The 20,373-nt window shown below is 46.3% G+C and overlaps 4 protein-coding genes across 5 annotated transcripts in view; all 4 read left to right on the plus strand.

Annotated features, from left to right (window-relative positions):
• The window catches only part of LOC310644778 (uncharacterized protein), a 28,938-nt gene extending 9,420 nt beyond the window's left edge, over positions 1-19,518 (plus strand). The window contains exons 2-3 of the mRNA XM_083370082.1: positions 16,409-16,517; positions 18,202-19,518. Of these exons, the coding sequence (XP_083226208.1) occupies positions 16,409-16,517; positions 18,202-19,433 (1,341 nt within the window). The 3' untranslated portion in view covers positions 19,434-19,518. The remainder of the gene's footprint in view (positions 1-16,408; positions 16,518-18,201) is intronic.
• Positions 1-20,373, plus strand: part of LOC310644329 (interferon-inducible GTPase 5-like) — a 133,104-nt gene that overhangs the window by 35,291 nt on the left and 77,440 nt on the right. The window lies entirely within an intron of this gene.
• LOC310644325 (interferon-inducible GTPase 5-like) overlaps positions 1-20,373 on the plus strand; it is a 65,956-nt gene that overhangs the window by 29,591 nt on the left and 15,992 nt on the right. The window lies entirely within an intron of this gene.
• LOC310644323 (interferon-inducible GTPase 5-like) overlaps positions 1-20,373 on the plus strand; it is a 41,920-nt gene that overhangs the window by 11,579 nt on the left and 9,968 nt on the right. The window lies entirely within an intron of this gene.

The following is a 20,373-nucleotide window of genomic DNA, read 5'->3' on the forward strand; positions in this document are numbered from 1 at the left end:
TCTGGCTTTATTCAGTTGAAATATCGTGTTGGACACTCTCTGCTGTGAAGAATGGAAGAAGTAGGTCTTTTTGCATTTGGGTTCAAAGTGGAAAAAAAAATGGGACCAGATGCCTTTGCCAAGAATGGGCAGGTGTGTGTAGAAGGATGAACTTCCAGAAAGTTCAGGTCAAATGACAAGGGCATAATTTATTTTCCCTTGGTCTCACTGCAGGTTATATAACTTTGGCACATTGGCAATTGCAGGGGAAAAAAAGGCTTGCTGGCTGGCTTGTAGGCTTTGTAGGCATAAACAAAGGATGTCAGAGGAAGGAGACAGAATGATGGTGGTTTCTTCTAGGCTTGCCAGGAAGTGTTCCCGGAGCGAAAGGTGAATGGAGGGCATGTGGGCCAGAGGAGCAGCAGCTGGAGAGGCCAGGGACCAGACCATCCACGCTCAGAAGCAACATAGAAAGCAAATACTTACCTCAGAGACTGAAGGAAGATTTCAATTTGCTTTAGTTTCCTACAGCTGCATGGCTGCTCACTGTCCTCTAAGCATGCACAGAATTCCAGCCCTTTGATAGTATAGATTTAGATTTCTAAATTTAGATATTGTTAATCTTAACAGTAATGGCATAACTATACAGACATTTTTGGAAAGCTTCCACTCCAGCCCTGTGGGAGCAAAACACTCACATCCCACCTAAAAGTGACACTGTGGTTCACCTGTTTTGCTAGGAAGCTCTAACTGGGTCTCCCATTTGCAATTGCCCGAGGGAGACTTAAAGGTCATTGACACAAACCCAAAGGCACATGAATCACGAGGTTAAAGACTTGCTATTTTAACATTCTCTACGTATTGCTGGCCAGGAGGTTGGTGAAGCTGGTGTGAAGGAGCCAGTCTCCAGACAGGATCAAGGAACGGCTTGACGATGCTATGAAAGGCACCTAAATGTTTGGGCAAAGCTTCTGGAGTGACCAGAGTCTCAGGGAAAGACCCAAGGCAGCCCACCCCCTTGAAGGAAACAGTCAAGCGTTTCATTCAAAAAAAAAACAGGCGGAAGAAAATAATATGACTCAGCGCCTTCTTCAAACTACTTTTTACTTGTTTGAATAATACCCAGATTGAAGTATATGCTTGATCACCTTAAGCAAAAATAAGTACCGTGACTGCATGGGAAATCAGAAATTTAATGCCTGCCTGCCTGGCTGCCTATCTGCCTATCTGCCTATCTATCTGTCAGAGGTCCTTGCCACACTCCTGCCTCCAACAGGAAACAAGACATTGAGTTCACAGGTGGATTGGTTTATTACGGTGCACTCTGGCATGCGAGGTCTAAGCCAGAGCTTTTTAACCAGTGGTATGGGTACCACTTGTGGTACATTGGCACCTGGCAGGTGGTACGCGACCATCCTAGAAAAGTGCTAGCGGGGGAGGGGAATGAGCTGAACCAGTGGCAGCACTGCACAAGCCTGAGCGAGAGATGGCTGGAGCTGCAGGGCTGTCAGGGCTCAGCGGAAGCGCCAGGATCAGCACCAGGCTCCAGATGGAGCTCGGCACTGATCCTGGCGCTTCTGCTGAGCCCAGAAGAATCACCCATCAGCTGGAATGTTGCAGCATCTCCAGGGTCTTGTGATTTACATTCAGATGCTTGGCAACTGATTCATATGTATGACGGTCACAGTGTCCCAGAGTCATTTGAAGTGACCAAAACCTGCTGCAACCACCCAGCAGAGGGGGTGGGGGAATAAAAACCAAACACCCCCACCCACCCCTGCTGCCAATCCTCAACAGAAATGCTCACAACAATGAAAACCTCGGACAGGAGGAAGAGCGCCGCCAGGCGGGCAGGCAGGTGTCTTGCTCGGCGGTGGCTTGGGGGGCACTTTTTTCAGTGCCATTGTAACTTCAAACAGTCACTAAGTGAACTGTTGTAAGTCGAGGACTACCTGTACTTCATCACTTTTTTCCTTTTTTGGGGGGGTTGTCAAGTTTTTGACACCTTGCTAGGCGACTGGTGGTACTCGGATGTTGCCATATCCTAAAAGTGGTACAATGGGTGAAAAGGTTGAAAAGCCCTGCTCTAAGCTATAGCAAAGAAAGTCAGAACTGGGAGCAACAGCCCCCCAGCACTCTAAAAAGATGCCTCTCCCCCCACCCACCTAACCAGCATCCGGAACAATGAGCATGCATAATCAGTTCACAGCAGCAGCCTTCCGATCCTGGCAAACAACCTGACATGAGCACCGGTATGACAGCAAGGCAAGGTAAGAGAGGACAGGTTTCAAACTCCCTGCAGTTTCTACATGCCGAGCAGCTGTTCGGCAGAGCGCTGAACAGCTGAGCCAGCAAAACTGGAAGTTCGGCCGGCCGTCATTATCGTTCAGGACGGCTTCGCAGCTGCGCTCCACAAGACCCCCGGCTGTCACACAGGTATGAGGGAGAGAAAGGGCCGTCGCTGCCATCCATGCTGCTGGTCCCAGCTGTGCCTCCAGATGCCGCCACCTGATGTGTCCATGCCCCCTCCCCACTTCTGTTAGTGGCAAGCCCACAGGGGCTTGACAGGTGCCCCACCCTACCAGGGCTCCACCTGGAAGGCAAGGAGAGATTAGTAATTGGTTACAGCAGTTTACTCAGTCAGCTTCCCCCTCCTGGTTTACGGGGATTCCTCTGGTAAATGTTGGGCTTTCATGTCTTTCCCCCCACCCACGATGTGTCTGTAACATGGTACCCCTTTCACCGTACCAGGTACTGCAAGCGACCCTGATGGAATTGAGAATCTAATACCTCATCAATCTCGTATTGGTCCTGTGTGACTGCATGATGGGCCAAAAGGAGGACACTTCCACTGGCTTCAGTAAACTACAATGGAACACTGGGTGCACCCTCCGCAAGGGCAGCTTTAGTTTTACAGCAAATGGGATCATGACCCATACAATCGAGAAGGGACCTATAAACTTTGAGCCTAGCTTTTTGCAGGGTATTTTCAGGCACAGGTATTTGGTAGAGAGGTGCACCATATCCCCCACCCAGAATGTCTTTTGGGGAGCCTGTTTCTTATCGGCTTGGGCCTTGTAGGCCTCTGCTGCTTTATATAATGCCCTTTTCACAGTCCCCCAGACCCCCCGTATGCAGTCTATCCACTCCTGGGGTTGGCAGGGGGAAAGGTCCCCCTGAGGGCACTCGGGAATCGAGCAGCCGATTGTGTGAAGGGAGGCATAATGGCCTGTACTGCCTCCTCCCATCAGCTGTTGTACTGGGGCATGTGTGACAGAGCGTCTGCCATGACATTCTTACCCTCCGGCACATATTTCAGGTAAAAGTGGAACCGCTGAAAATACTGTGCCAATTGAACTTGCTTCGGGAACAGGAGCCTCATGGCTTCCCCCATTCTGCTTGTTTGTTGAAATCCAGCTGGGAAGTTGGGATCGCAAATGGGAATCCCATGGCCCAGAATAAGATAAGATAGATAAGATAAGATAACCTTTATTGTCTTTTTTTTACTGTGGGCACAATGGCACAGATCAAAAATGAAATTTAGTTGCCCGCTCTCAAAGTGAAACACATACATGACACACACCTAAACATACTATATACAAGCTATGTATAGACCCACCCCCTACATATACATAACAAATAAATATTAAATAATGTCCATCTTCAATATATAACAGAAGGAGGAAGCTGGAGAGTGACCAGCATGAGATGAGGCCATTCTGAAACTGAATCAATGATAAAGGGGTCCCCACTTGTCTCTACCCAGGTTTACACCAGATACCACAATCCCAGGTTCTCACCTTCCATATATGGAAGGTAGAATTTGACTTCTCCTTCTCTCCCTCAGAGGGCAGTTTGAGAAGTACTCTTTATAGAACAGCACAAAGGATTTTTATGGCCTGGCCACATTCTGCCTAGTTGGGGAATTCTGGAAGTCCACCCACCTGAAAAATTGCCAAGCTTGAGAAACCCTGCTGTTTTTCTGCAGCATCTGCAATTTACAGGAAAGCAAAACTTAAGGCAGACTAAGGCTACTTCCTTTTTCTTGGAAAGCAGCTGTTTTACTGCTGATACCTGTAGGAAACCTGGACTTTTATAGGCAGGGCTGTATGTGATAAGAAATGGCAGGAAGTTTTCATCATTTCTGAAAGGATAAAAAATGCAGTCTCACAAAATGTAATCTTTTATGTATAACCCAGCCATTGTTCATTCTTTCTTGTTTGCGCTCTGTACTTTGCTCAGAGACAACTTAGCAAAAATGGTGCTGACCAAGGAGAAAGAAAAAGCTTAGCTGTAACTCTAAATGTGTCCGCTATAGCTTGCAACATATCGTCCCCCCCACACTTTTTTTCCCCTTTGAATCGCAGACTTCCCTTCCCTGCTGTGGTTTTAAAATTTATCCCTTTGCTTCTCTGCCACGGCTTAGCTTGGACACGAACAAGTGAAAGTTTGGGGGCTGGCTGCCAACCATTGTGTGTTCAGAGCTTAGAAAGTGCAGGAACCTTGTAATGTTAAGAAAATGCTCTAGCTGTAAAAGGAGAAACTTCTGTCAGTGTGTGTCCCTCTTGTCTCCCCCGTCTCTCTGCTTAGAAACAAGAAATTAGGAGCCCACAGGCTTTCCTTTTGATCAAAAGAAATAAAGCTGTTTCGTTTTCAGTAGGGATTCATTTGGATTCTGAGCTGAGAAACCGTACATATTTCCATCGAAAAACCTTACATTTCCAAGAAGCACCACCTATGCCACGTAAGAGTGTGTAAGTGGGATTCAGTCCTTGTGTCCTGAGGAGTCTGGAGTCACTGTTCATTCTCCTGTGCTTCCACAGGTACGGCTCAATTGAGGACCACACTGAGGCCAGGATTTCTGTTTCTAAGCAAGGACGTTGCTTAGGGAGTCACACCTGTGACTTTTCAGGCTTTCTTGCCACAATTGTTAAGTGAAGCCCTGCAGTTGTTAAGTGAATCACGTGGTCGTTCAGTGAATCTGGCTTGCTCCATTCGGTTTGTTTGTTGGAATCCAGCTGGGAAGGTTGCAAATGGCAATCCCAGGGCCCCAAATGCTGCATGCATCAGAAATATATGCCCATCAGCAGGTGCCCAAATTTTGATCACGGGGACACTGCGATGGTTGTAAGTATGAGGACTGCTCAAATGTCACTTTTTTCAGTTAAGTTGTAACTTCAAATGGCCACTCAATGAATGGTTGTAAGTCGAAGACTACTTGTATTTTTTTAAAAAAACTAAACAGAAGGCAGTCCAATGCTATTTTCTTTTTTCTTTCTTTTCTAAAGGAACTGTTTGTACCACTGGTAGCTGTAGAAACCCTGGATTTTGATTAGGGCTGTATGTGATAGGAAATGGCAGGAACGTTTTATTGCTTTATGGTTTTATTATTTCTAAGAAAAACGGCACATGCTGCACTTAAGGGTATATAAGGGCGATTCCATCCTTCTGTCCGAGGAATCCAGGTTCTTCGGGTAGAGATCCGTTCCAGCCTGCGTGGAGATCCTTGACAGCTACTCCTTTTAAAAAAGCAAGTATGCATTTGTGCACACCCTTCCCTCTCTAGATTTAGCTATAGTAGAGTCTGTAAGTCCTTATTTTCAAATTCTGTTCTCTTTAGCATTTCTGTTGATCTTTCTACCATTTTGTTTTCTACTAAAGAATGCGTGCATTTTGCCTAGGAATCTGTGGATGGCTGAAGACGCTCCAGGTTAAGGAAATGCATGCACCTTTTGGCCCTCATTTCTGGACCCAAAGTTTTTTTGTGGGTGGCTCTGGGGAATCAGCTAGAGAAGCAGCAGCCTTTTCCCTCTGCATTTAACGATGCCTTCTTTGGATTTAAAGTATTTTTTTTGTCTGTGTTCAGTGTTAATAATAACCAGATTGGTTTATGTTGGACTAGGCAGTGATTTTATCGATAAGAAAGGAAGAGAACAGAAAATTCAGCAAAGGAAAGAAGACGAGTCCAGGGCTTTAGAGTGGTGTGAAGAGGAGGGGATGGAGAGTTTGGCTGGTGGGGGGAGGACAACATCTGGAAAGCTTCTCCCTCTTATTACTGGCTTCTCATTGCCCCCCTCGACTTTGGCCAAGACATATTGGGGTTACAATGATTAAAGGCATTAGTTGCAATGGCATGTGGGAATGACCTTGGGAGACAAGGCAATGAACACAACCAAGGAAACATAGATAAAAGACAGGTTAGCCCGTATATGGAGCAAGAGGCTCAAGAGAAACCCACCCCCCAATTTTTTGGCAAAAGGGAGACTGGGAAGTGAAGTAGCCTCAAATCTGCAAGGGTCACTTCTGTTTTAGGAGTTAGACCTCTAAGGTCCCTTCCGACTCTGTTATTGTGTAATTCTTAATTCCACTAGAGAATCACAGAGATGACCTTGGAAAACTACCCAATGGCAGTTCAGGAAACATGATTTAAGTCAAGAAGATGAACACAACATTGGAAAGAAACTTTGATTCCACATGAACAAGGGAAGGTGGGGTTTAATCACTATCAGGCTTCCAAGATTTGGTAACTAGAGCTTTGTATGCGTGAGGGATAAGAATAAAGGGAGTTTGTTTTCTTTCAAAAGGCACCTTCCCTCCCTATTGTTTATTTTCTAATAGATTATGTGCCATTAAGTAATTTTCATCTCCTAGTGGCCACCTAGGGACGCAGTGGCTCAGTGGGTTAGGACGCTGAGCTTGTCGATCAGAAGGTCGGCAGTTTGGCAGGTCGAATCCCGAGTGCCGCGTAACAGAGTGAGCGCCTGTTACTCGTCCCAGCTTCTGCCAACCTAGCAGTTCGAAAGCACGTAAAAATGCAAGTAGAAAAATACTTCCCACACTCCGGTGGGAAGGTAACAGCTGTTCTGTACCAGCCTGCTACCGGCCTGGCAGAAAAGGCAGGGACAACCCCTTTACAAACGGCAAGAGGCTGGAATTATGCCTGCCAAATTTATTGCAACAAAAACAAACAGAACAAGACAAACCAAGAAACAGGAGCTTAAAGAAATATGAACTATCTGAGCGGTTGCCTTAAGCAAACTAGCCCTCCTCACACATTCCCCTTATATAGAGTTCAGGGCATGGCTTCTCTCTGCCTCCTTCCGAGAAGCCCCATTGCCTTCCTCTGTTTACTCCTGATTGACTGCCTCCTGCGTCGGGCATCCTTGAACAGGGCCAGCTGTGGGTCATCTTCATCCATGCTGTCAGGCTCACACAGCTGGGTCTGCGTCGTGACCAGATGAGAGGGGCCTGGCTGGGGGCTATCATCAAGCTGTCCAATCCCCTCAGCAAGCTCTTCAACACCCCCCTCCTCCTCCTCTGAGTCGTCCGACCCAACTGCCGAACCCACAGGCTGACCCTGAATCACAACAACAGCTTTCTGTGCGCCTTTGGCATCTAGTCATGACCACATGACCACGGAGACGTCCTCGGACAAGCGCTGGCTCTTCGGCTTTGAAACGGAGATGAGCACCGGCCCCTAGAGTTGGAAACGACTAGCACGCATGTGCGGGGGAACCTTTACCTTTACCTAGTGGCCACCTAAATAGATTTTCTTCATGACAATCTGTTCCTAACGTGTTCTTTCAAGACCCACTAATTGTGCGGTCAGTTCCATTGTAATTAAGTCCAGTTCCCTTTCTGCTTTTCATCCTTTTCTTCCCTTCCTTTCCACTTTTTCCACCCTCAGACCCTTGGAGCTGGATCTTCATATAATGTGTCCAAACTAGAATAATTTGAGTCTGGATATTTGAGCCTCAGTGACAACTCTTAGTTGATTCTGTTCTAAATATAAACTAATTGAAGCATTTGAGGAGAATGTTAAGGATCTGGAAGAAAAAACAGAGTCTGGAGACAAGTCTAGCCACTCTGAAAATACAATAGAGGTGAAGAAAGACCAAATTTTATAAGGATAAAACTCGAGGCAATCGGTCAAGTGTTAAGAAAGTAGGGGAATTCAAATACGAAAGAGGAAATGTAGGAAGCCAACACTGGGTCAGTCAAAAAGGACTCAGATGCCTATACAACAACAACAACTTTATTTCATTTATTTGATTTCTATACCGCCCTTCTCCCTAGGGACTCAGGGCGGTTCACAGGGCATATATAAATAGCTATACAAAAATTAAAAGAGAATTAAACCATGCCCAATTAAAATACAGTAATAGAATAATAAAAAACCAATTAAAAAACCCATATTCCCCATCAGGCCAGACCAGCTAACTCAAACAAGTGGGTCTTCAACCCGCGACGGAAGGATCGGAGGTCCGATGCCATCCGGAGCTCAACCGGCAGTTGGTTCCATAATGCCGGAGCACCCACAGAGAAGGCCCTCCCCCTGGGGGCCACCAGTCGACATTCCCTGACCGGAGGCACCCTGAGGAGGCCCTCTCTGTGGGCACGCACAGGGCGGAGGGGAGTTGATGCCGGCAGCAGGTGGTCCTCGAGGTATCCCTGACCCATGCTATGTAAGGACTTAAAGATCATAACCAAGACCTTGAACCTGACCCGGAAGACAACTGGTAACCAATGCAGCTTGCGGAGCAAAGGTGTAACATGGGAGTACCGGGAAACTCCCAAGACAACTCTCGCGGCCGCATTCTGTACCAGTTGGAGCCTCCGAGTGGTCTTCAAGGGAAGCCCCATGTAGAGAGCATTACAATAGTCTAGGCGAGAGGTCACGAGCGCATGAGTGACCGTACACAGGGCATCCCGGTCCAGATAGGGCCGCAACTGGCGCACCAGGCGAACCTGGGCGAAAGCCCCCCTAGTCACGGCCACTATATGGTCTTCCAGGGTAAGTCGTGAATCTAGGAGGACTCCCAAGTTGTGAGCCCTATCCACGGGGGGTAAGAGCTCACCCCCCCATAGAAAGCGATGGAACATTTTGAATGTCCCGGGATGCCGGAATGTACAGCCACTCAGTCTTGTCAGGGTTGAGTTGAAGTCTGTTCCTCCCCATCCAGACCCGAACCGCCTCCAGGCAACGGAACATCACAGCGAGGGCATCACTGGGGTGGTTTGGGGTCGAAATGAAAAGTTGGGTATCATCGGCGTATTGATGATACCCAACTCCAAAACCACGAATGATCTCACCCAGCGGTTTCATGTAGATGTTGAACAGGAGAGGCGAGAGAACCGACCCCTGAGGAACTCCACAAACGAGAGACCTAGGGGCCGATCTCTGCCCCCCTGCCAACACCGACTGCGAGCGTCCCAGGAGATAGGAGGAGAACCACTGAAGAACCGTGCCTCCCACTCCCAATCCCCTGAGACCCCGCAGCAAGATACCATGGTCGATGGTATCGAAAGCCGCCGAGAGGTCTAATGAGACCAGGACAGAGGAATATCCCCTATCCCGAGCCCTCCAGAGATCATTCACCAGAGCGACCAATGCCGTCTCCGTGCTGTACCCGGGCCTGAAACCCAATTGGTAAGGGTCCAAATGATCCGCTTCATCCAGGACCAGAGGGAGCTGATGCGCCACCACACTCTCAACAACCTTCGCAAGAAAGCGAAGGTTGGAGACTGGATGAAAGTTGTTCAATACAGCTGGGTCCAAGGCAGGCTTCTTGAGGAGAGGTCTCACCACCGCCTCCTTCAAGATGGTGGGGAAATAACCCTCACTCAAGAAGCAGATATAACCGCCTGGAGCCAGCCTCGTGTCCTCTCCCTAGCTGCATAGACCAGCCAGGAAGGGCACGGATCCAATAAACATGTGGTGGAGCTCAGCCTCCCCATAATCCTGTCCACTTCATCAGGGGTCACAGAATCAAACTCCTCCCAAATAACATTGACAAGACCGCCCATGTCCTGATCGCCAGACTCTGCCCAGCTGGAGTCCAAACCGGTCCGAATCCGAGCGATTTTATCCGACAGATGTTGACTAAATTCCTCGGCACGACCCTGCAAGGGATCCTCCCTCACCTCCTGATTAAGAAGGGAGCAAGTCACCCTAAACAGGGCGGCCGGGCGATTATCTGCGGACGCGATGAGGGTAGAGAAGTAATTACACCTCGCCACCCTCATTGCTGCGAGATAAGACCTAATATAGGTTCTTAACCACAACCGGTCGGATTCAGATCGGCTAGACCTCCAGCAGCTCTCTAGGCCCCGTTTCCGACGCTTCATCTCCCGGAGCTCCGCGGAGAATCATGGAGCTCGCTGGGATCTGCACCGGGTCAGGGGCCGCAAGGGTACAACCCGGTCAAGTGCCTCAGTGGCTGCCCTTTCCCAGGCTTCCACTAAGGCATCCGCCGAGTTGTGAGCAATGGAGGCAGGTGGGGACCCCAGCGCTGCTTGGAATCTATCAGGATCCATTAAGCGTCTGGGGCGGTACCATCTAATAGGCTTCCTACCCCCACGGCGGGGGGGTGGCAAAACGGAAGACCAGCCGCAGGAGGTGATGATCGGTCCATGACAGGGGCATAATAAATGGAGAGCCCCCACCAAGATCATCCAACCACCATCCAGATAAGAAAATCAGGTCAAGGGTGTGGCCTCCCTCATGAGTTGGTTCAGAAATTACTTGCGTCAGGTCCATGGCCGTCATGGAAGCCATGAACTCCCGAGCTAGCTCAGATGAGCCTCCCAGGGATGGTAGATTGAAGTCTCCCAAAACTATAAGTTTGGGGAACTCAACCACCAACCCTGAGAGGATATCAAGCAGCTCGGGCAGGGCTGCCGCTGCACGACTAGGTGAAATGTGCACCAGCAGCAAGCCCAACTGCGCCCCAGAACCAAATCTCACAAAGAGAGACTCACACCCGACTATCTGAGGAACGGTGGTCTCCCGCGGACATAAGGTCTCCCTAATAGTCACCGCCACACCCCCACCCCTACCTTGAGCTCGTGGCCGGTGTAGCACCCGGAAGCCTGGTGGGCAAAGGTCAACCAAAGGGACCCCACCCTCTGGGCCCAACCAAGTCTCCGTTATGCAAGCCAGGTCCGCGTGCTCACCCTCAACTAAATCCCTAACGAGGGGAGCTTTGTTAACCACGGACCTGGCATTCAGGTATACCAGCCGGAGCTCAGGAGGCTGCACATCCTCGCTCCTGGAACCTCGGGGAAGAGGCAGAGGGTCGGAGCGCCTCACCGCTTGCAAATAGCAGAGACGGCCCTCCTGGTAACGATACGGCCCTCTGTCTATCCACCTGCTGCCATTCCCCGTCGTGGGAATCGGTAATCCCACGACCCTCTCATGAGCCCCGGAGACAACCACACCCTGTTCTCCCCCCGCGCGGTCAGACCCAAGTCTGGCCTGAGCCATGGTTGATTGGCCACCCCCCATAGCCAGACAACCCCTGTCTCCCACCCCTCTCCCTAACCCCATAAAAAATTGATTAGCCCTTGGGCCATATCAAAGTGCAAAGTTCCAGCAACAAACCATCACCAAAACTTGATAAAAGCAATCCAAAATGGAATTTGATAAAATACAATTTAAAATGGAATTTGATAAAATACAATTTAAAATGGAATTTGATAAAATACAATTTAAAATGGAATTAAAATAAAATACAATTTAAGATAAAATAGTAATAAAATACAATCTAAAATGAAATTGTAATAATGTACAATAATTTAAGATATAGATAAAATATGATAACATTATATTTCGGAGTCGCCCTTGCAATCTACCCCAATCAGTCCCACATATGCAGATCTTAACCGGATCATTTTGTTTAAATACTGTGCTACGTTAAATGTTATTTTCAAGTTCTGACCGGACATAAGGTAAGTTATTTTGATATGGGGATCCCAATGGGTCATTCGTTTGGTATATAGACCAAGATACCTGTCTCTCACCCTCTTATACAGACAACAGTCAAATAGGATGTGAGCCAGGTCCTCTACCTCTGCCGCTCCGCATATGCAGAGACGCTCATTGTACGGTATAGCATGAAATCTCCCATATCTGACCATTGTGTCAAGCTGTTCGAATCTCGCTCTCGTAAATATCTCCCTAAAATGTTTTGGGAGTTGTAACTTCAAATAACTGTCCACTTGAAAAGTACATTTGTATTTACTCAGCCATTTCAAGTTACCCACCTTACTAAGGATAGCTATATCAGTTTGTGCTTCTATATCCTTAATTCTTTGGGCAACTCTTTTTTTAGATTGTTCTCCTGTTACGCAAGAGACAGGAAGGCCACAGCTTCTTACAAAATTTGTTAGTTTGGTGATCCAGGAGATTTGTGATTGTAGTTTTATTTGCTCTAGTAGGCATAATTTGGGGGAGTCTATCAGTCTCCATTTCATTAACTTTGCACCAGTAGTTATAAGCTCTAATTTTAGATAATGCCTGAATTGTATGAATTCCCAATTCAGCTCTAACTGCTGCAGCAGATGTTCTTGGATCTACACCCAAAATACATCTCAAATGCTGGGACTGTGTTTGTTCTAGGACTGTGGTTAAGTAAAGACCCCAAATTTCTGCTCCATACAAGAGCATTGTGGTAAACCTAGCCTTATAAACCTTGAGTAATGGAGCTAGGGACCCTGGGTAACTATGGTTCTTTAGTTTGAGCAATAAATTCAAACGGGCTTTTGCTCTAAATATACTCCGTTGATGATGGCAGGCCCAAGATCCAGTCTTGGAAAAAGTTACTCCCAAATATACAAAGGTATTAACCTGCTCAATTGGTTCACCATCTAATTGCCACTTATGTCTCTGATGGTTTCTTCCAAACACCATTATTTTCGATTTAGATTTGCTAATGATTAGAGAGTTATTCTGGCAATAAGAGCTGAATCTTCTTAATAGTCTACGTAATCCTACTTGTGAGTATGATAATAAAATCATATCATCAGCATAAAGCAAGCTGTTACAGTAGGTATTTAGGATCATTGGCATGTGTACCATGGTATCTTTCATTAACCCTGGCAAGTCATTGATGTATAAATTAAATAATAATGGGGCCAGGATACACCCTTGCCTTATCCCTTTATTTGTGTGAATCCTGTTAGTCAGGGCCCCATTAACCCCATACCGCACCCTCAAACAGGTACTTGTGTAAAGGGCTTTAATCAAAGCCAGGAGTCTGGGTTCTATTTTAAGAGATGTCAATTTACTCCATAGCATGTCTCTATTTACCATATCAAATGCTGCTGTAAGGTCTATGAAAACAGCAAACGGGGGTCTCCTCTTACAGGCATATTTGGCAATTAGATGGTTCAAGACAAAGCAGTTATCAATAGTAGATCTGTTTTGTCTAAAACCTGCTTGTTCTTCTCTGAGGATGTTGTTTTCCTCTACCCAGATTTCAATTCTGTTCAAAAGGTACCTAGGATATATTTTTGCTACAATGTCAATCAGGCTGATGGGCCTATAATTACTAGGATCATTTTTATTCCCCTTTTTATATATGGGGACAACTATTGCCATCTTCCACCCATCTGGTATATGGCAGGTATTATTTATGTGTGTAAAAAGACCTGCTAATACAGGGCCCCACCAGTTGGGAAATTTCTTAAATAATTCTGCTGGTAAAAAATCCTCGCCTGGGGCTTTATTGCTCTTTAAGCTTTTAATGATGGACTGTATCTCCTTTTCTGAGACTGGTGGCCAAGGGGGGAGAGTTCTAGGATTTACCAAATCACTGTTTAAAAATAATTTCTTTACCGGTTCAGTGGGGGCAAACAAACACTGATAATAATTCTCCCAGTCCGCAGCAGAGATTGGTATGTCAAATGCAAATCTCCGTTCCTTCAGGATACCTGCTACAGAGTGCCAAAATAATACTGAATTATGACTTCTGGCAGCCAACTCAAGTTCTGACCAGATTGAAATGGCAAAATGTTTTTTCTTTAATGTTATAGTTTTTTTTATATTCCCTTCTTGTATGCAGCATCTTAGCTTGTATATGGGCAGTAGGATTCCTCTGGGCAAGCCTCATGGCTGCCTTCAATTTCTTTTTCAGTCCCTGGCAATCAGGATCAAACCAGCGAGGTCTACCCACTTGGGCTCTTTTTGTAGTAGGTTTAGCTGTTAGGTGTTTCTTCAGTATGTTACAAAGATTGGAGAATGCATTGAAGGATGACATCCAGTCAGTAGTAGATGACTGTATTGTTCTAGCCCACTTAGTAGCATTCTCTGTTTTAAGGCATTCTAATATTGCCTTAGTATCAACTTTGGCCCAAATTAACCTTTTATTTTGGGTCACCTCTACCTTTTTGGTGAGCCATTTGTCAGCCATGTTATATGGTCTTAAATCTGAGCGGCCTTGCAATGTCACACTTACAGGCTGATGGTCGCTATTGTCGCTAAGGTGTACTGTGACCTCTGAGAAGAGGTCAGCCTTATCTCTAGACACAAAAAAGAGATCCAGTACACTACTTGAATTGGCTGAGTGGTATGTATAAGGGTATGTATAATTCTTGTCCTTACCTCCCAAAATTTGGAGATTACCCTTAAAAATTAAGGAGACTAGGAGCAGGCCAGCGGCATTACTTTTACAGTCTCTCAAGAGCCACTGAGGATGGTTATCAAAGAACTCCCCTGGGATTCCCTTCTTCTGGGCAAGCTCATACAGAGAGGGACCCAGTCTAGCGTTCAGGTCTCCTAATAATACCACTATGGACTGAGGGTACAGTATAGATATATCTTCTAGGATAACTTCCAAGCCCATCCAATATTCAGAATTATAGTGGTGGGATGTGCTTGGAGGAATGTACACATTCCTCCAAGCACATCCCATGTACACATTCCTCCAAGCACATCCCTCCATGGCATGGGGCCGGAGTACCTTGGGGAACATCTGCTGCCGGCATCAAGCTCCCTGCGCCCTGTGCGTTCCCACAGAGAGGGCCTCCTCAGGGTGCCGCCGATCAGAGAATGTCGATTGGTGGCCCCCAGGGGGAGATCCTTCTCTGTGGGCGCCCCGGAGCTGTGGAATCAGCTACCGGTAGAGCTCCGGATGGCGCCCGATCTTCGCTCCTTTCGTCGCGATCTCAAGACGTTTCTGTTTGTTCAAGCCGGCCTAGCCTGATGGGGATTGGTGGGTTTTTTTTTATTTTTGGTGTCTTAATTTTAACTTGGTGTTTTAGAATTTTATTCTAATTGTTTTAACTTGGGCAATCATTTAATCTTTTTTTTAATGTTTGTATTTGGTATTTTATTCTGCCCTGTGAACTGCCCTGAGTCCTCAGGGAGAAGGGCGGTATACAAATATTATTAAATTAAAATTAAATTAAAATTTACCAATATTAACTCAAACTGGTCATATTCAAATCTGACAGCTAGAAAGTACGGATACTTATCTTCGTTATATAATTTCTCTCGCTGCCATTGCAACTCTTGCTTTATAAGAATGCATAGCCCACCAGAGGGTCTCCCTTTGTTCTTTGTTTTTAGGGCTGGGGAGGCCCATCCCTGAAAGCCTGGCAATTGTACTGGTTCGTCCACTTCGGTTAGCCAGGTTTCTTGAAAGGCTATTACGTCAAATCTAGAGAGAAAGCTCATTAGTCCACTATCAACCATCCCTTTCCAGCCAGCTATGTTCCAGGTCATCAACTGTATGGGGTTCTCAGAGGCAAGGTGGTCTGGCTTGGTTGATTGGCTAGATGGTAGAAATGCCAGATGTCAACTTGACATTGGAGCTGGGTCAATATCATCTAAGCTTCCCATATGAACACAGTTGTTGTGAGGTTCGATATTTCTCCTCATGGGTTGCAGAGCTTGTTGTTGCTCCTCTATATCTCGGTTGCCAGTGTGCCTCTGCTCTTGCTCCAAGAATGGGTCTAATTCTTTCCAGATTTTCCTGGGGGGGGCAGATAAGAAGGGGGAAAACCCCCCACACTCTATCGGTTTTAAACCACATTATTTTTATCCATTTAATATAATGCATTGCGTAGAAACACTTAGATTTCATTACATTTCAAGAGAGGGGTAGGGGAAACCCCTAGAAACCCAGACAGGGATCGAAAAACTCAGATTTGAGTTTTAAAAATCCAGCATTGGTAATTTGGAGAATAAGGTCGTCCGCTATTCTCTCTCTCTCTCTCTCTCTCTCTCTCTCTCTCTCTCTCTCTCTCTTTCTCTCTCTCTCTCTCTCTCTCTCTCTCCTCTCTTTCTCTCGCTGTTTCTCCTTTCTCTTCTTTGCCCTCTCTTTCTCTTTGTCTCTTTCCCTTCTCTCTCTCTTCTGTTTCTCTCGCTCTGTTTTTCCTCTCTTCTTTGTCCTCTCTCTTTGTTTCCCTCTCTCTTCCCCCCCTTTTCCCCTCTTTCTCTCTTCTCTTTCTCTCTGTTTTTCCTCTTCTTTGTCTTCTCTCTTTTCCCCTCCTCCCTCTCTCTCCCTCTCTCTCTCTCTCCCTTTCCATCCCAGATTCGTGCCAAACGCCCAAAATTCCGGGGAGCTGTCCGCCCTTCAGCTGGGGAGCGCCTGGGCTTCCCACGAACGAGTTCCTTCCAGGCGGGGGCAGCAGCGCCACCGCATAAAACCTCTGGGCGAATTCAGACGAGCGTCCAGAGGCGAGAAGCAGGTTAAGGCAGCTCCGAAGTTGTCGCGACGAGAAAGCGCTTCGGCTCCCGAGCTCTCTGGCGCCAGGTAAAAGTCAGCGTCAGCGGAAATGCGCAGCGGGGAGAGCGCATCCCAGCAAGCTCCGATGGTGGGGCCGCCGCCACGGAGCTCGCCCCCGCTCTTGGCCAAACTTATGGGGGCGGGGGATGTTGACTCTTTGGGACAGAGGTTTCCAGGCCTTCCTGACCATGTAAAAGTGAATGAATACACTAAAACCCTCTACATCCAAGTGTAAAAGTATTAATAGCACTTTGCAACGCCTTGGTAAGGCCACACTTGGAATACTGCATCCATTTTTGGTCGCTACCGTGTAAAAAAAAGATGTCGAGACTCTAGAAAGGGTACAGAGAAGAGCAACAAAGACGATTAGGGGACTGGAGGCTAAAACGTATAAGGAACGTTTGCTGGAATTGGGTATGTCTAGTTTAATGAAGAGAAGGGCGAGGGGTGACATGATAGCAGTGTTCCAATATCTCAGGGCCTGCCCCAAAGAAGAGGGAGTCAAGCTCTTGTCCCAAGTCCCTGAAGGCAGGACAAGAAGCAACAGATGGAAACTAATCAAGGAGAGAAGGAACCTAGAACTAAGGAGAAACTTCCTGACAGTTGGAACAATTAACCAGTGGAACAGCCTGCCTCCAGAAGTGGTGAATGCTCCAACACTGGAAGTTTTTAAGAAGAGATTGGACAGCCACTTGTTGGAAATAAGATAGCAGGGGGTTGGACTAGATGACCTCCAAGGTTTTTATTATTATTATTATTATTATTATTATTATTATTATTATTATTATTATTATTATTATTATTATTATTTGCCCAAAGGACCAGGGATCGCTCCCATTCTGTGCGACTGGATCAGTTTAGAGGAGAGGGAGAAAATGGGGAAGGGATGCAGAGGGATGGGGCCAAAGAAATCTGCCTGTGGGTTGCAGAGGCAAATGGGGGACAAGCGGGGGGGGGGGAATGTTGCAAGCTTAAAAGAAACAAATTGCCTTGGGTCAGAGAATTGAGGGTGCAGGGGGGGGGAGAGGAAAGGAGCCTTTATTATTCTGCCTTTAGTTCAGCAGCTCAAGCTTAATGCTTCGTTCCTCCTCCGTTTTCCTACAACAACTCTGCGAGGGAGGTGAGAGAGAGAGAGAGAGAGAGAGAGAGAGAGAGAGAGAGAGAGAGAGAGGGGTGCAAAAGGCTGATGAGGTAGACAAAGAAGCACAATCCAGTGGAAAGAGTCCACAGAAGTTTCGACAAAATTTCAGTCGTTGTCCCGGTTATCAGCTAAATCAAAGAATGCAAGACTTAGCGTGATATGTGAACTAACAGTTCATTCAGTAACCGTTCAAAGTTGCAACGGCATTGAAAAAAGTGATTTAGGACCTTTTTTCACAGTTGCAATCTTTGCAGTATCCCCATCATCGTGTGATCAAAATTCAGAGGCTTGGCAACTGGTTGATATTTATGACGGTTGCAGCGTCCTGGGGGGGGGTCACGTGATTCCCCTTTTGCGACCTTCTGACAAGCAAAGTCAATGGGGAAGCCCGATTCGCTTAACAACCGGGTTGCTAACTTATCAACTGCAGTGCTTCACTGAACAACTGCAGCAAGGAAGGTCGTAAAATGGAGCAAAACTCACTTAAATGTCTTGCTTAACAGCAGCAATGTTGTGGTCGTATGTTGAGGTCCACCTGCATTGTCCTTCTTTCCTCTCCTTTTCTCCTAGGCTTTGTTATGGCAAGGCAGGATCAGTTCATACCACCCAATGAGCAGGATGATTTTTTCAAAGACGATGAAGAGATTGAAGAGATTAAGGATGCTCTGGAAGAAGGGAGAATGGACCGAGCCATTTCCAAGGTTATGGAAAACCTTCAGGTCCTGGAGAACGCCCGCTTGAACATAGCAGTCGCTGGAGAATCTGGCTCAGGGAAGTCCTCCTTTGTCAATGCCATCCGAGGGTTAGGAGATGACGAAGCTGCTTCTGCCCCCACTGGGGTAGTGGAGACCACAGAGGAGCCCACACCTTACCCACACCCCAAGTACCGCAATGTCACTCTGTGGGATCTGCCTGGAATTGGAACGCCAACATTCTGCACCAAACCTTACCTGGAGCAGGTTCACTTCTCCCGCTACGACTTCTTCATCCTTATTGCCTCAGAACGCTTCACGCACAACCATGTCCGGCTGGCACAGGAAATCCGTCGCCAGGGGAAGCATTTCTATTTTGTGCGCTCCAAAGTGGATGCAGATTTGGAGGCCAGCAGAAAACGCCGGCCACAAGCTTACAATGAGGAGGCTATACTGGGGCAGATACGAGAAAATTGCCAGGTGCACTTAAAGGACACGGAAATGCCCGATTCCAGAGTGTTCCTTCTCTCCAACTGGGAGTTAGATAAATATGACTTCAGGATCCTGGAAGAAACCTTGGGAAAGGAACTGCCAAGCCATAAGAGACATGCTTTTCTCCTGGCCTTGCCAAACATCTCTCTAAGCATCCTGCAGAAAAAGAAGATGGCTTTAGAAAAAGAGATCTGGAAGCTGGCTATCCTCTCCGGTGGAGTGGGTGCTGTGCCTATTCCAGGCCTCAGCGTAACCTGTGATGTAACCATCCTGATCAAATACCTCTCAAAATACCTCCACAGTTTTGGTCTGGATGAGGAGTCTCTCACCAGGTTGGCTAAGAAGGCCAACAAGCCTGTGGAGGAGATCAAAGAGGTAATCGAGTCACCCTTAGCTAAAGAGATCTCCAAAGACTTAGTTCTAAAGCTGCTCACCAAAGCTGGCGGTGGAGCACTAAAGTATACGAAGTTCTTCATCAGCATGGTACCCATATTTGGTTCCGTGGCAGCTGGAGGGATCTCCTTTGCTACCACCCACTACATGCTCAAGAGCTGCCTGGATGAAGTGGCCAAAGATGCTCAAGAAGTTTTCATCAAGGCTTTTGATTCTGAGGTCTAAAGGAATTCAGACCTTGAGGAACAGGTTGGGAATGTGCGCTCAATTAGTGTTAATTGTACTGAATCAAAACACTTTGTATTTTCACAAGCCCGTTAACTAAATTCACCAACTAGAAGAGAGGAAAAGAGACAAGAAGCACAAAACTTCGCCTTTTGCAATAATTTATATTTTTTTTTATTAAAGAGTTTTACAAAAACAAAGTTTTACAATATATCCCCAAATCCCCCCCACCCCAAACCCGCCCACTTCCCCCCCCACTTCCCAGAGCTAAATACAGGATTATAGTTACAATAATCATATTCTACTGTAAATAAAAAATTATGCATAATATACAATTAACCAAATTCATAATGTGCTTTAACTCCCCTTTAACATAAATACATACAAAGTACCAATAACAATATCCCACTAAAATCTACTCATAAGCTAAATGGAACTTTTTAGTCCCATATTTGTTCTGAATATAATTTATCCATCTCCTCCAAACTGAAATATATCTTTCCTGTGAATGATCTTTCAAGTAAGCAGAAATCTTAGACATTTCTGCAAGATTCGAAACTTTAAACACCCATTCTTCTATAGTAGGCAAACTATCCTTCTTCCAATATTGTCCCACCAGTAACCGTGCTGCTGTTATCATATTCAACATCAAATTGGTTTCTTTAACATCGCAATCTACAACAATACCCAATAGAAACAATTGCGGAGAAAACTTTATCTTTCTCTTAAAAATCTTTTGAATGTTCCACCAAATTTTGATCCAGAAAGCTTTTATATTTCTACAAGTCCACCACATGTGAAAATAGGTGGCTTCTAAACTACCACATCTCCAACATTTAGACTGTAAATTAGGATACATGTTAGACAACTTCTTGGGATCCAGATGCCATCTATAAAACATTTTATAAAAATTTTCTCTTAAGTTTTGAGCCTGAGTAAA

This window comes from Vipera ursinii, assembly GCF_947247035.1.
Source record: "Vipera ursinii genome assembly, chromosome: 9".
NCBI classification, from domain to species: domain Eukaryota; kingdom Metazoa; phylum Chordata; class Lepidosauria; order Squamata; family Viperidae; genus Vipera; species Vipera ursinii.